This window comes from Crinia signifera, chromosome 3 (assembly GCF_055691185.1).
Source record: "Crinia signifera chromosome 3, ASM5569118v1, whole genome shotgun sequence".
NCBI lineage: Eukaryota > Metazoa > Chordata > Amphibia > Anura > Myobatrachidae > Crinia > Crinia signifera.
Genome location: NC_139219.1, coordinates 184,694,528 through 184,710,065, shown reverse-complemented (window position 1 = coordinate 184,710,065; position 15,538 = coordinate 184,694,528). Strand labels below are relative to the sequence as shown.

At 43.1% G+C, this 15,538-nt stretch overlaps 1 protein-coding gene across 5 annotated transcripts in view; it reads left to right on the top strand.

Annotated features, from left to right (window-relative positions):
* Positions 1 to 8,260, top strand: part of ANKRD6 (ankyrin repeat domain 6) — a 153,226-nt gene extending 144,966 nt beyond the window's left edge. For 4 of the 5 annotated variants that reach the window (XM_083177055.1, XM_083177052.1, XM_083177053.1 and 1 more), the window contains one exon: positions 417 to 8,260. In XM_083177055.1, the coding sequence (XP_083033181.1) occupies positions 417 to 958 (542 nt within the window). In that variant the 3' untranslated portion in view covers positions 959 to 8,260. The remainder of the gene's footprint in view (positions 1 to 416) is intronic. The other variant, XM_083177056.1, reaches the window with a different exon arrangement.
* Positions 8,261 to 15,538: the final 7,278 nt, after the last annotated feature.

Here is a 15,538-nt window from a genome sequence, read left to right as displayed (position 1 = left end):
TGATAAAATGGAGAGTGATAAACCCTAACTCTCATTTTTCAATCCCAGCCTGTAACATGGCAGTTAGTTGCTAATGGGCTGGCTACCAACCAATAAGATCCTGTCATTTTTCAAACATAGCCTGTAAGGTGGTAGTTAGAAGCTGCTTGGTTGGTACTTGATGTCTTTTCACTTTACCTCTCTCAGCCATTTGATACATCTTCCCCTATGTACAGTATCATAACACATAAGCAGTAAAGTTTTTTTTTTTTAAAACAGTTGTAGCCATTGGTAGAAAGTATTTCCTAAGAGGTTATTTAAATAAAAAAGTCCAGTGTGTGTTCCATGCGTGCCTGACAGGGGTTATGGATATAATGTGATAACATGCAATGATAACTGTTCTTATCCAAAATAAAATCCCAATTTGTTCTCCTTAGCTATAGAGCAGCAGTCTCTGCCTGTGGACCCACCAGCCGTCAGACCTAAGGAGAAAACCACAGGTATGGCTCCTTCCTGCAGACATCAGCCAACTCTGCCATCTGGCAGCCTTCCCAATCCCAAACTGAAGCCATCTAAAATCCTTCCCACTACAAAGACCTTACCTGATACCAAAAAAGCAGAGAAACAAAGTGTAAACCTCATGGACCGAGGGACACAGACACGGAAATGTGCAAAAAATGTCCAGCCTAGACAGAGAGCCCAAATGCCTGGAGCACAGGGTCAGGCACTGTCATGCAGTGCCCCCGCTGAGCAGGCTGTCACGCAGACCAGAGACACCTCTCACGCTTTGGAGATCACTCAGTATTTCTTTGAGGCAGTGTCTACGCAAATGGAAAAATGGTATGAGAGAAAGATAGAGGAGGCAAAGTCACAAGCAAATCAGAGGGCGCATGAAGATAAAGTAGCCCTACAGCAGCATATAAGGAGCTTAGAGGAAGAGTTAATGAAGTTAAGAACTAAATTACAGAAAGACAGCTAGCAGCAAATAACTGGGAAAAGCTATAAATGTGCATGAATAAGACAAATGCAGTTGTTGACCTCTGTATTCACCCAATCAGCAGCGACACAACATCTCCAGAGATCAGGACATCCCCTCACGAACTGTGAAATGAAGGAAATAATTCCATGTGGGAAGGCATGCAGCAATGTTTCTTATGATCTTGCATGAGACTTTCTCCTGGGACATCCTGTTCCTGTCTATCGGTCTTTCACATTTAGGGCAACTCTGTTTGCCTGGGACCAGTTTTCTTACTGTATTTAAAAAGTGCATGTTATGTACTAATGAGTGCCAGATCAGCAGCCATTCCTATTACATGATAGACGGTCACAGCATTAGATACGTAACAAGTATGCTTTACTCTCCAGTGTATTGTCTGCCAAAAATCAATCTACCTTTAGAAATGGTCTTAAAGAAATGCAGCTCCCTCTTTTCCGATGTAGTTGGGACCTTCCTTTTTGACCATTTCTTCTGCACCAGGAAAGTAGTCCTCCGGAAACGGTCTGTTTATGTAGATATGTGTAACCATCAGTAACTATCCCCCAGGAAAGGGGATATCGTCCTATTACCAATAGCATGAATATTTTTACTTAAATGAATAGTAAAGTCCATAGTACATTTTAAATAATGGAGTGAGTTTTACCTTTTGATTATGTCTGGAGAAGTCACATGATGTCCCATTATGCTATCCAATACATGAAATGTAAGTCTGTGGATGACTTACAGGTGTGTTTGAAATACACTATTTATAGACAAGAGGGAATGCCTTACTGCACACCGAAGTATGAGTATACCATCAAGGCTCAGGTGATTGGCTTCATATACGGCGAGATGTACTAAGCCTTAAAATGTGACAAAATGGAGAGTGATAAGCCACCAACAAATCCGTTCCAAACTGTCAACACAACCTGTGACATGACAGTTAGTAGCTGATTGGCTGGTGGTTTATAACTCCATTTTATTTCTTTTCAAGCTTAGAACATCTGGTCCCATGGTCTGTAGTAGACTGGGCAGTATTTCAAAATGATGTATCATGTTCCATATAAACAGGTCAGCCGTAGGATGCTTTGTCTTGCCAAACCACTAGTTTTACTGTATTCCTGTATTCCCAGTTATTGGTGATCTGCCATTGGTGTTTGGAGCAATGCATATATGCAAGAGATGCTTGGCTTACAGTCACCATGTGCAGCCTAGATAAGGGCAGAACGCTTTCAGGTGTTATCTGGGAGGTGAACATTTCATGGAAGTAATAAATAGTTAAGGGTTTGTATCATCCGAGAGATTTTGGTAGTAAGGTTACAGATCACTTACTAAGGCTGGGTACACACCTAAAGATATATAAGGTATTTATTTCTGCAGGTGAGGCAGGTGTAAGACCCCACCCAAATCTAATTATCTCTGCACAAGTAACACCTGCCTCACCTGCAGTGCACATGGTTTTGTCCATCTAAGAAATATTTTGTCAGAAAGAGTGAACTAGAATAAGGGCCTCAGTTCCTGCTGGAGCCTGCTGAAAAATAGCCCTGATCACACCAATCCTTTTAATAAAGTATGCAACCCATTTGTTAATACAGTGTCTAAATATAAAACACACTTTTTCTATTTGACTAGAAATCTGCAATACAAAATTTGGTACTTATGTATTATCTGGGCTCCCATGTTAAATGCACCCCATTTTTTCATACCCCTACTATCCAACTACGCATGGAGTTGATTTTATATAGTGTGGCGAGCGCAGCGAGCCACCGTGCCCGAAGCGTGGCGAGCCCCGCGAGGGGATGCGGTCTCATAAGAAAAACGGGAGCCCAGATATTACATAAGTACCCAAAATTTACCTGTGCAAATGTCTCAAGAAGATCGCAGGTATAGCCATATACTGTAAGTTCTAACAATAACAATCACTTTACAGGCAAGTTCATGTATCTCAAAATTCATTAGAGGCTTTAATTGCTTGAAAAACACTTATTTTACGCTCTTTATAAAAAAAAGACACAAATCAACCATTTCACACAGTTTACGAGCCCCGTCTACGTCAGACTTTTTCACGCGCCCTGTGATTCCCAGTTTCTTACTGAATGTGAGGATCACGGAGCGGGAAGTAAAAGCTTAACAAAGCTAATTAAATTGGCCCCATAACCTGCATTTTTTATGAAGCCTGTGACTCACTTTGTCCTTGTTTAGGGAATCATATAGAAGGGAAAGAAGCAGAACTAATACAAAACATTGATGGATAAAATATAAATCCATGACATACTACATTATAATACATTTGGAATAAATTGATTAAAAATGTGGTCATCTTAAAACATACAAATCAAAATCTAGGAAATGATTACGTATGTTACCTGACAGCTTTGCTATTTAAGCATTTTAGTATTTGTAGATACAGTACCTCCCCAAAATGTTAATCTCATCTCACCAGTGGTCTGAGGCAGTAAAAGAAGATGGCTGAGTAACCGCAATAGACTATAATCACCTATATTACTGTCAGGCAATGGCTGTTTCCATTTTACTGTTTGGCTTTTTCCTACTTTCCGTAGGAAGAAAAATATTCATTTTCTGCATTAATTGGGACCCAAGACAGGACTCTGTAGTAACATGACATTTTCTTTCACATTTTATAATCTGCTTACGAACAGCTAAAGAGCATATACCAGATTTGTGTCACTGCATGATGCATTTCCTTGAATCAATCCAGTGGCTTACAGTGTACAGTACGGACTGACTCGTGCTTTCCCTCTCACCTCTCTGAAACAAAGCTGCATTTTGGTCCAGTTTCCCCCCTAAGTACTTTGGTGTGTCGGCTACATCAGAGCATCATATGGCGGAAAGAAGGATAAAAGTATGGGTATAAGGATACACATCCCATAACAGGGTTGTAACATAAGTACTTGTATAAGTATATTATGAACATGGAAATTTGTAGGCATTGTAAAGAAGGTGTTCACTATTGTGACATTTCAACTGTAGTGCTTAGTTATGGAGTCCTGTTTAGTTTTAATACTTCTGTTCTTTAATATATATTGCTAGGACTAGCCATTGGCACACATCTATGACGATCGCACCATCAATACACATGGCTATTGATGGTCATCCTTCTTCTCTGAATAACTGGCCCATGTGCCAATCAGAAGCTGGAGACATGACTTCATGTGTGTCAAGGGCGGCGCTATGCAGTACTTTATGTCATTTGTACATTTTACTGGCGCACTCCAAGCCTGTACAGTCATTCCATCCAAAAACAGAAGCGTAATGTTTATCCATGTGTGCAGCTTGTGTAAAGACTACCGTTATGAGCATTTGTACAAAATGAAATGTTTGTCTGCATTTTTCCTGCATTGTAAATGACCTGCGCTATATCAATGTTGCAATGTTTCTTTCATCCGCGGGGGACAATGCAAATGGTGTATAGAGGGGGTTATTCTGGTTTGTTCGGACCAATGTTTCGGCTGTGCGCGTGCACATTTTTGCATGGGGCGGTGGCAAATGTGAATGGCGGGCGATAAATGACACGCAGCAGTGGTGACAAGAGCTTGGACCTTGCTAACATCATTTGAAGCTCCTCCTCAATATACTGCAGAAGGCTGCAGGGAATGTTGGACTTCACCTTTTAGATGCCTGCTAGAGCTTGCCACTATTTGTTAGCACTGTATATAACAGCCATCCTTAAACCTGGGTGTAAGGTTGTAAGTTACACCAGTGACATCTCTCAACATTGAGGATGTTTGGAGTCTGCCTCTGGGGTGACCTAGTCACTGCTACCACAGGTAGTGACCACATGACAACAAGTGAAGGAGGCAGTAAGGTGGCAGTGAGGTATGCGGTTTCCTTCTGTTCTGTAGAGATTTCTGTTTATAGGCAGTAGACAGTTGTCAGTACTGCCTATTCCAGTGACAAGGATGGAATGACCAATACTCTTTATGCCAGCCCAATGCTATAAAGAGGCTAAGAGGACTATCCTATAGTGCTAGGCCCTGATGTTAGGGTACCAATACTTAAGTCAAAACAGGCATAGTTACCTTTTGGGAGCAGGTCCTTCCCCCACTTTAGCCCTTTCCTCTGCTAGGTGTAGCAGCAGGTAAAGATAGCAGGGGTGGGTATACTTATGAAAGTGTTGCATCCAGTCCCACATTTTTATTTGGGCACTTTGGGGCTCAGAAATCAGTGTCCCCTTTACCACAACTGTAGTGGGGTGCTGGGCTTTTCTGGCTTGTTCATTTATAGCTGCACAAAATTTGAGAGCTCATTCAGTGCCAAGCATTTCTCTATGCCCAGTAACCAAGCCTTCTGCATGGCTAACAAGCTGTCCTCCCACAATCTCCCATGGTAAGAGGCTGTCTGCTTCACCCGGGACCAGCAGTTCAACTCCAGTTCAGACACCCGGATGAGACACATCATATGACTTTTTAAGTCCCACATGAGGGATTGCCTCTACAAATCTTGCTGGAAATAAAGCAAAATGTGTCCTTCCACCCCTAAAGGGAAACTATTTGGCCTGCCTTTTGGTAGTAGAATACCCTCCAACTGTACCTTTTTGTCCAGAACAGTTTTTTATGGCCTGTATCGGCCAAAAAGGGCTTTGTAACGGGTTTCTGGGTCTCCAACTGTCCATTGAAATAGGAATGGGGGTGTGGCTTTTTCTGTGGCCATATCCATTGCTTTGTACAGATTTCTGCCCTTCAGATGTTGGAGGGTATACAGTAGTAGGCAAGCCAGTTTCAGAATGTTGCTGAGGTTGCAAAAAGACGTTCGTCCATCAAGTTCAACTAATAACATAAAAGAATGTAAAAATAAATTGTACTAAAATTCTTTCCTTCTGTAGAAAATGGATGGCTGGGACTATTCTCATCCAGAATTTTGGGGAACATGCACAAAAGCATGGAGTAAGACAGATTTGTAGTCACGGACACACGCACTTGCAAGTTCCAGACTGGGATAGGAATGTCTCATCAATTTCAATTTAAGGCCATACATTTGGGCCTGGTTATAGTGCTTACAATGTTCACAAAGATCAAGTCTCTAGCAATGGCTGCCCCTCTTAGATCAGGAGGGTTCTAAATATTCCCCATATAGAGATGACCTGCTGCTCATTTTAGAAACCATTTATTTAACATCTTTGGATCTTCAACTACAAAAAATACTGTACAAGCTGAGGCACTCCCAGCTGTGACAAATCTACATCACTTCTCCAGCTACAATTTCAGTCTCCAAATGTGCTTCTGTAACTGAGCAGAGATTAGTCTTCTATCTCAGATATGACAATTGTGATACCAATAGACTTCAGGTGTGAAAGTTCCCTACAAAGCTCTCAATAAACATGCTAGAACGCTGGGTGGTTTTCAATGCTTTAGTCAGAGGATACCACCTCTTGCTAGAAAGGGCCATCAAGATGCAATTGTACAGTGCCATCAATAGAGAACCAAGCAAGGCCTGCCTACGAGAGAGAGACATCAGAATTATATGATGGGTGGGGCTAAATACTGGACTGGTGGGTGGGGTCAGTCTATATGCTGACATAGCTCTTTGCACAAGAAACACTTCTGTCCTTGTGGGGTTAGTGTAATGTCCTTCTCCATGTTTGACAGTTGGTTACAGGTATATTTACATAGCAAGCCGCTGCTTTAAGGTAAAATTTAAAATGGCAGTGCTTTTAATAGCAATACATGAGGTATTTTGCTATGACAGTATTGCCATTTAAATATTGTGGATACCAAGTTTGCAGTGCCATCTTCACCACATTAAACAACATCTTCACAACATTAAACGAGGATCGCAGAAAACAAGCCATTCTCGCTGTTTAACCCTCTCCCTGGCCGCTTATCCTATTCTATGGGCCGGGGATTCCCCCGAAAGGCGAGGTTCATGGCTAACGGAGTGAGCCTGCTGCATATAGCCACAAGCCTCGCCGTTTTGACGGCCGCACTCGCCGTTTCTACCTCGCTTTATAGAAATAGCGAGGTGGAAAAGGCGAGTATCAGTTGAATACTGAGGACGGGCTTTGACAGCATTGAATACACCCCAATGAGTTTAAAGCTCCTATAGATGAAAGAATAAATACATAAATTAAGATCTCAAAATTTAAATAAAATGTATACTATAAAAAATACCAAAACAATGGGCCAGATGCACCAAGCTTCAAAAAGTGAGAGTGATAAACAACCAGCCAATCCACTCCTAATGAGGCATACACATTGGGCAATTGTAGCCCTATTTGTATTTAATTAAGCACGGATCACTTCGTGTGTAGGCCCCCAGTGACGTTGTTGTGCAGACTTAGCGCGTCTCTATTGCCGGGCTAGATTTATACTGCATGCATGCAGATCCCTCAGCACACATTGCTGGTGCATCGCTGTGCTCTGAGCGATCTGTGCTATGCAGTATCGCTCAGCACGGGGCATCTGTCACTCATGTATGGGGCTTAACTGTCATGTTACAGGCTGGTTTTGAAAATGAGAGTTAGGAGCTGGTTGTTTTTCACTCTCCATTCTATCACCATTTGAAGCTTGGCGCATATGGCCCAATATTTTATAAAAAATGCAACATAGAATTTCGTAGGATGAACTTCGCTGTGTATGGATCAAAACAAGAAAATACAATATAATTACAGCACTGTAAGTAAAATGTATCAAAAGCCTATAATGTACAGTATTGGGTTTACATATTATCATGATTTCAAAACATGATAACTTCCACCAAAAACATTATACACTAACTTAGGCACTAATGTAAGTATGCATGAAAGTAACATTCTGTGTGTTATAGGGATGGCTATGGGCCATCAATGTTTTTAAATCATCGATTATCTATAATCAGTGTGGTCAGTGCTATTTTTGTAGGAAAATAGGTTCAGGAACTGCGGGCGGTGATGTGGGTGGAGTTCACAAAGGGTCATGATATCAATTGTTGCATAAACTTTTTTTAACACAATGCCCTCAGCAGTGCCAGTTACACAATGCCCCCAATACCTTCAGCAATGCCAGATACACAATGCCCGCCAGCCAGTGGTGCAAGTTTAAAAAAAATACGTAGTGATACTGTGTAGGCATGCCACAGGCATGTGTCAAAAATTGGGTGTGGCCAATGAATATGGGGGTGTGCCCCACAGTGACACATACACATATGCCCCCAAAGTGCCAGATATGCCCCTACAGTGTGAGAATTTCCCACCAGCAGTGCAACTCACCATTGTTGCTGCTGCTGTTGGAGGAGGAGGAGGGAGCGCCTTTCCTGCCCTCACCCCAATCCAGTGTCCCCCTACTGTCTGTCTCCTCTGACGCTGCTGAACCCCCCCCCCCCCCACACACACACACACACACACTTCCAAGGAGAGGGGAGCTGAGCACTTAGCGATCTGATTGGATCGCAGGCTGGCAGCCAATCTGCAAGCTCTGGGCTGGCTCTGTCACAGGGACACAGGGACACCGTGAGGGGAAGGAGAGAAGCGCAATGTGCTCTCCTCCCCTCTGGAGGGAAGCAGGACAGGCCTCAGAGGTCCCAGAATGCTGTTCCTGATGATGTAATTTTTCAAAAGAGGTTCAGGAACGGCGTTCCGGCCCAAAAATAGCCCTGAGTGTGGAATACTTTTGCCATGGATGGGGGAGAATCAAAGGGTTTCCCTACCATCGATGATGCAGAAGCATAGAATTTTTTATGTTTTTTTTAACAAAGTGCTGGGGCACAGAGCTTAGCTCTGCCATTACACTCCTATATAGTTCCACCCAGGCTCATATTGTCTTACAACGTTGTAATTGTAAAGCAGGGGGTGATCATCGATGGTTTCACCCATTGCAGATGGGTTCACCACATCGAGGTTACCCAGCAATTAAAGGTTAACCCACTAATTGGCCATCCCAAATGTATTTAACCCTTCATTGCATACTGTTGCAAACTTGTTACATACCCAAACATCTCACTATAAAACACTTGAAACTCAGATGGTCAACCGTTTCATGTTCCATTACACTATTTGCTACAAAGCATTTTTTCACAATCAATCTTTTATTTTTGCCTGTTATTTTTTTTATTATTTTTCCGTGACTGTACAATACACAAGAAGCATAAAAATAACAAAAAATTTAAAAATCATGTAATGAGGGGTTAGTGGAAGGAACCATCCTAATTACAAACCCCCTCCCACTTAGAAAAGAAATATACATAGAAGGTACAAATAATATTCTCTGCACAAAGCATGCCAGCTGGAATGTTATTTTTTATTTTATAGAGGAAACCTCAGTTTAGTGTGAGATAATATTAACACAAGCCCATGATAAAGTCTTGCCCTTTGTTTCACTTTTTTATTACCTCAGTATTATGAAAACTGTATTATATACATCAATACTAAATGTTTATTTTTTATTAGTTTTTATTGTATCTAGTAATTTGTTTCAATAAATACAACCATAATGAATCTTCCTGAATGCTTAATACTTGTTAAATGTGTTTCATTCAAAATACATACAGTAACTTACAAACACACACGCTCTTGTGACTAGGTCAAAGGTCTTTGGTGGAGTGGGTAGGGTAGGGTGAAGTATTCTAAAAAGAGTATGGTGGGCAGGGCTGGTGCTGGCACCTGAGGTGGGGCCTGCTGAAGCTGCCTAGGAGAAAAATGAAAGGTGTCAGTTTTAGATTAGGGCAGCCAGCCCACACGGTGGCACCGGTTGGTGATTGAAAAACATCTCAGAGATCTCATTATTTCCATAAGTACAGCTCTGGGTCAGTTAGACATTAGGCGTGTTGCCACCTGCACTACCTTTCATCGCATTCTGGAGAGGACATCTGTGGGACAGTGTGCGTAGGTCATGTGCTCTCCCTCTGTACCCAGGCCCTCAGCTGCCCTGCACAATAACCAGGTGGATGAACTTGTGGATGCACAGCTTTACACTTTACATCAAGACGGATTGCTGGCTTCTCTGTCCCTGAAGTTCTGCAGCAGCGAGTTCCTGAGCAATGCCATATAGACTCTGGTGAGTATAGCAGTGCCAGCTACACAGAGAACTACCTCCCTGGCTGCTGAAGCTGAGAAGTTCTGTCATCCTGGGTCCCTTGTATTACACGTATGTATAAACAGTGGCTTATTTATAATAGGTGCAGTGTGTCGAGTCCCATGGAGGTCCAAAGCGCACATGCTGCACCCATTGTTTTTATACTTAACCCCCAAATTCCAGTGGCAATGGCAGCAGCCCTGTGGGAATTGCCAGAAAATGGCTGCTGCACCATTTTTCCATAGATCTGCACACGCATAGTAGAGTCTGAGCACTATGCTGCCCTACTAGCAGCATAGAGGAGGTGGCTGGGACAGAGCAGTTTGCACATAAGCCACCTCCTCCTCTCTTCAAAATGTCTGTGTTTGTGTCTCTCTGTATCTTAGGCCATAACTCCTGTTCTGTAGTTATCAGCTGCTTATATGCCTAGCTAATTCTGACCCTGTAAATATCACCACAGTTCCAACCAGCTGCATCTCTTCTTATTTCATTACATTTCTCAATTTGACAGCTGCAGTGCAACCTCCACACTTTCCCCTGAGGGACAGGACAGTACGTATTGGTGGAAGACATGAGGTGGAATTTCGCATCCTAGGGTAGAAAGAATCTATGAATTAACTTATAATGTAGGTTTAAATCAGCACTCCAAGTGTGGCTGCTTATTGGTAATACCGTGGAGTCTAACCCTAATGACTTGATAAAGTGCTATAAGAAAGAGAAGGGGGGTGTACCACACTGAGCGCCTCCCTTGTATAAGACACCAAGATGGATATTAAGGGTGGGGATCGTTTAGTCGACCATAACTAGGTTGACAACACTAGGTCGACATGGGTCTAGGTCAACATGACATTAGGTCAACACTAGCGTTTGGTCAACATGGGCTAAGTCAACAGTCAAAATGTTGACATGGGTTTTTTCACTGTTTTGTGAACTGAATGTCAACACAGTCGACATGGAAACAGTTTGAAGTGCAACGCATCCCCTTGCATTTTATTCTCCCACCAAGCCCTAGTGCATGGTAGGGCATGAAATACAGCCTGTTGGCACATGTCGGCTCAAAAAAACAGTAGAAAACCCCATGTCGACCTTTTGACTGTCGACCTAGCGCTAGTGTCAACCTAATGTCATGTCGACCTAGAACCATGTCGACCCAATGCTTGTCGACCTAGTTACTGTAGACCTAATGACCAGATCCCGATATTAAATAGGTGCAAAATAGTAAGGAAGTAAATATATAATTGAGTAGAACTTCATTCAACTTAGTGGATTTCTTAAAGGTGGTCTTCCCTTTTGCTGGAATTCCGATTTCTCACTTAAAAAGTGTCGACTGATATACACATTGTCCTTTCTTTTCTCTAGTTTTTCCCCTTTTATGTATGAGGGGAAAAAACTATTTTTGAGTGAGAAATCCTCTGAAATCCAGACAAAGGGAAGGCCACCTTTTAGGAAATCCACTAAGTTGAAGCAAAAACTACTATACTATATCTTTACTTCCTTACTATTGTGCACCCATTTAATATCCATCTTGGTGTCTTATACACGGGAGGCCCTCAGTCTGGTATACCACCCTTCTCTTTATTATAGCGAGAAACTATGTTTCCGCCACCATCAGGGCTGGTGCATTATAACCATTTGTTTCCATGGTGTTCCTTAACCACACTACTCTCACCACAGGATGTGGGTGGGGTACACCCATACACCAGTTATTCTCAAACACCATTGCCAAGGCACCCCAAAATTGCCAAATAGAGATGCCTATGGTTTCACCCACCAATGGTCATCCCTGCTCTATGCCACTGTAGGCTAATCAGAGGGAGCAGAGGAAGTACCAAAAAAATTAAAATAATCAAACTGTCGGATCAAAGCAAGACTTTGACCTATTTGAGGGACTCAACTCATTGTTAAAGGGACACAATCCAGGAACATTGAATAGTCCAACAGTGTGATTTCTGTTCGTAAGGCATTGACACAAACACCGCTCAGTTTACTGTAACTACAGTATAGAATCTCTCTGCGACAGCCATTACATCTTCTAACCCCTGCTGCTCCAAGATCATCTGGAGTACAGGCCGGTAATTAGAAAAATGATTTGGTCTGTGGCTTACTAACATACATTATCATTCTGCCACCACCATTAACTTACGCAAGGCTGGGTACACACCAAATCACATATCTGCAGATCAATTGATGTACAGATGGAACAGACAGAGTGTTGCGTGTGAACTGCGTGCAAATTGCCCGATTAGTTGTTGCGTGTGAACTGCGTGCAAATTGCCCGATTAGTTGTGTCTAACGTCTCAACTGGGCAGGTGCATCTCCATGTGCCCACCCAGTTGTGCTGTCAATAAACACTGGCTAGTGCAGCTGATGTACAGGAAGTTGGCAATATATCTTACCAATGCAATATGTCTGTGAACCACCTCAATTACATACATTGCTAGTACACACTGGCCAACACCAGAAATATATTGGTCATTCAACTGAACCCAGTGCACTAAAAGATCATTTGTCCAATCTTCCTGGTTGGAACTAAAGTCTAGTAATGTAGGGTAGAAAATAAGGTACTTGTTTCCTACCACGGCCACACCGATTTACATCGGGGTGGTCGTGTCGGAAAAATCGGGTCGATCGCATCGCATGCGATTTGGTCGCATGCGATGCGATCGACGCGACCGACCGATTTTGGACCCGATTTTTTGATTGAATGAAATGTAAATCGGGTCCCTGGGACCCGATTTTACATTGGATTCAATGTAAAATATTCCCTACACCCCCAAATTTAGCGACGTAAACCCCACCCCATGATAGACGCCAACCCGAAGCGTGGCGAGAGCAGCGGTGCGCGTCCTCCGACCTTTTCATTCCCCTACTATCCACGTCGGCGAGGAGTTGAGAATAGAATAGTGTGGCGAGCGCAGCGAGCCACCGAGCCCGAAGCGTGGCGAGCGCACGCGTATACCTGTGAAGTTATACGCGTCCCCTCGCGGGGCTCGCTGCGCTCGCCACGCTTCGGGCTCGGTGGCTCGCTGCGCTCGCCACACTATTCTATTCTCAACTCCACGCCGACGTGGATAGTAGGGGAATGAAAAGGTCGGAGGACGCGCACCGCCACCCCTCGCGGGCTCGCTGCGCTCGCCACGCTTCGGGTTGGCGTCTATCGTGGGGTGACGACGGGGACATCTATAATGTGAAATGGGTCATATTGGCCCATTTCACATTTTTCACATTTTTTTAAAGGTGAGATGGACTTAATCAAGTCCATCTCATCTTGTGCCATTATAATGGCACAAGACCGACGCGATCCTCACGATTTCAATGTTAAAAAATATTTTAACATTGAAGCCTATGGGGAAATCGGGGGCATCGCGTCGGGACCAATGTTAATGGTCCCGACCGACGCGATGCCCCCGATATTGTACCTTTGCCGCCAAAATGGACCTGATTTCAAAGGAAATCGGGTCCATCGTGTGGATCGTGTACCTTAACTTAAAGGTACACGATCCACAAGATTGTGGCCGTGCTAGGAAACAAGTACCGAAAATAACAATAGGCCATTTACTCTCAAGCTGGGCTTGCAGCGCTGACCAAGGACTGCAGAAGGGATCCAGCCAGCAGATATACACATATTTGCATATATGCTGGCTTCTTTACCCAAGGATCAGTAGCCGTAGGACAGGACACAGGCTTACAGTTCTTAGCCTATCATCAAAAAACTCACCCCCAGACTCCTGTGAAACCAGAGTCTGGGGGCAGGCTTATTGATGACAGACAGGCTGAGAACTAGAAGCCTGTGGACAATGTGGCGGCCGCAGCTGATGATCTGCGGGAAATATATATACATATATGGTGGCTGGCTCCGCCCTCCGGTCTTTGGTTGGCACTGCAGACCAGGGGCAGCAGCCACTGCTGATCCCAAACATTAGAAATACATAAAAAATTGGATGATATTAACTTCCCAAATATTCTACACTATAATCATTCCTCTATACTTCGCTTTCTAAGGGATTGGCTACATGGTCAAGAAGTGTATGCTAATACAAGGATTGAGGGGGAATTTCTGGTTAACAGTGGATTGGTGGGCTTCCTTCATATGCAAGATGGGGAGGTGGATGAAAAGATCCAACTTAACCCTATTCTATGGCCAACACGCAGGGTGTGGCAGATTCTTAGACACAGACTACATTTAAATGCCCAGAAATCCCTATTCTTACATTTTATGCATAACTTAGAATTTAAGGGAGGGTTGGCTGGCCAACCATTTGGGAGTCTTTGGTCTGAGGGTTTGTCCTCCGTCAGAGCTCTGATTGACATGGATATGAAAAAAACAATGTCTTATGACAAGGCGCCGGAGACCTTCCCAACTTTTGGAAGACACCCTCTGGCATACATGCAAGCTAAACACTATGCATCACTGGTAATACGCTACTTCTCGGAGGCGGACTGGGCAAATACCCTGGACATGATGCTCTTATCTGGGGTGGCCTAACGTAGGGCTATATCCATACACTACAATTCCCTCAGGCAAATTATAGACCACGACACCATTACCACTGGCGCTTACATGCCCACAACTGTCCAAGGCACTGCTGCGCTCTAGGAAATTGTTGCCCGCAATTCAATACCAGGAAATGTTCCTTAACATTTTTCACAAAGCATACTTCTCTCCCCGCACACAATTCCTCGCTGGGATGACTCCCTCGGCAGCGTGCCCGAGGTGTCAGGCTGGTGAGGCAAATCTGTACCATTATTTCTGGGATTGCCCTATAATTAAATTGTTTTGGCTTCAGGTTAGGACCTTTGCGTAAGATTAGTGAATTATGTTCCTTTTACAGTCCACTGGGCTATCTTTGGTATACTGCCAGAGGACCAAAGAATGACTAGAGGGAGCAAACGACTTCTGGTGATTGTTAGTGCAGTTGCACTGCACGCAAGGCCATTTTGCAGACGTGGATCGACACTACCCCCCCCCCCTTCTTTGCAGTTATTCAAGACAAAACTGTTCCATGTTTTCAACATGGAGTGGCTTGAGAGCCTATTGCACAAAGAACGCCATACTAAGAAACTCTTTGATACTTGGGAAAGCTATATAACAGTGCTATCACTGGAAATTAGAACAAAACTTCATAATTCTTTCAAGGATACCCAGTGGTATCTGATGAGAATTATTTCAGGGGATCCCCCGATATTATTGGATGTCTAATAGTGTGGTGTTTTTACTTAATTCAGGACCGGAGACAGCCCTGGGCCATGGAGGGTCCATAGATAGGTTGCATACTATATATAAAGAAATGACACATCTTTTATTTTTCCAAAGCATTTATTTATTGCTGACAACGTATGGTTAAATTGATAGTATCAAACATTGATGTCAATTTCCCAATGTCCATGCTACTTTCGTTGAAATTATCATACTTGTATTCAATTTGTAATATTGTGACTTTTTGGTGTTTCATTAACACATTTATTAAAAAAATAAAATAAATGGATGTTCTCACAATTTGGTTAAATCCATTTGATTCAGACAAATGTTTTTTTACTGATACTGTACATTACCAGATTCTTGCTCAAACCATAAATA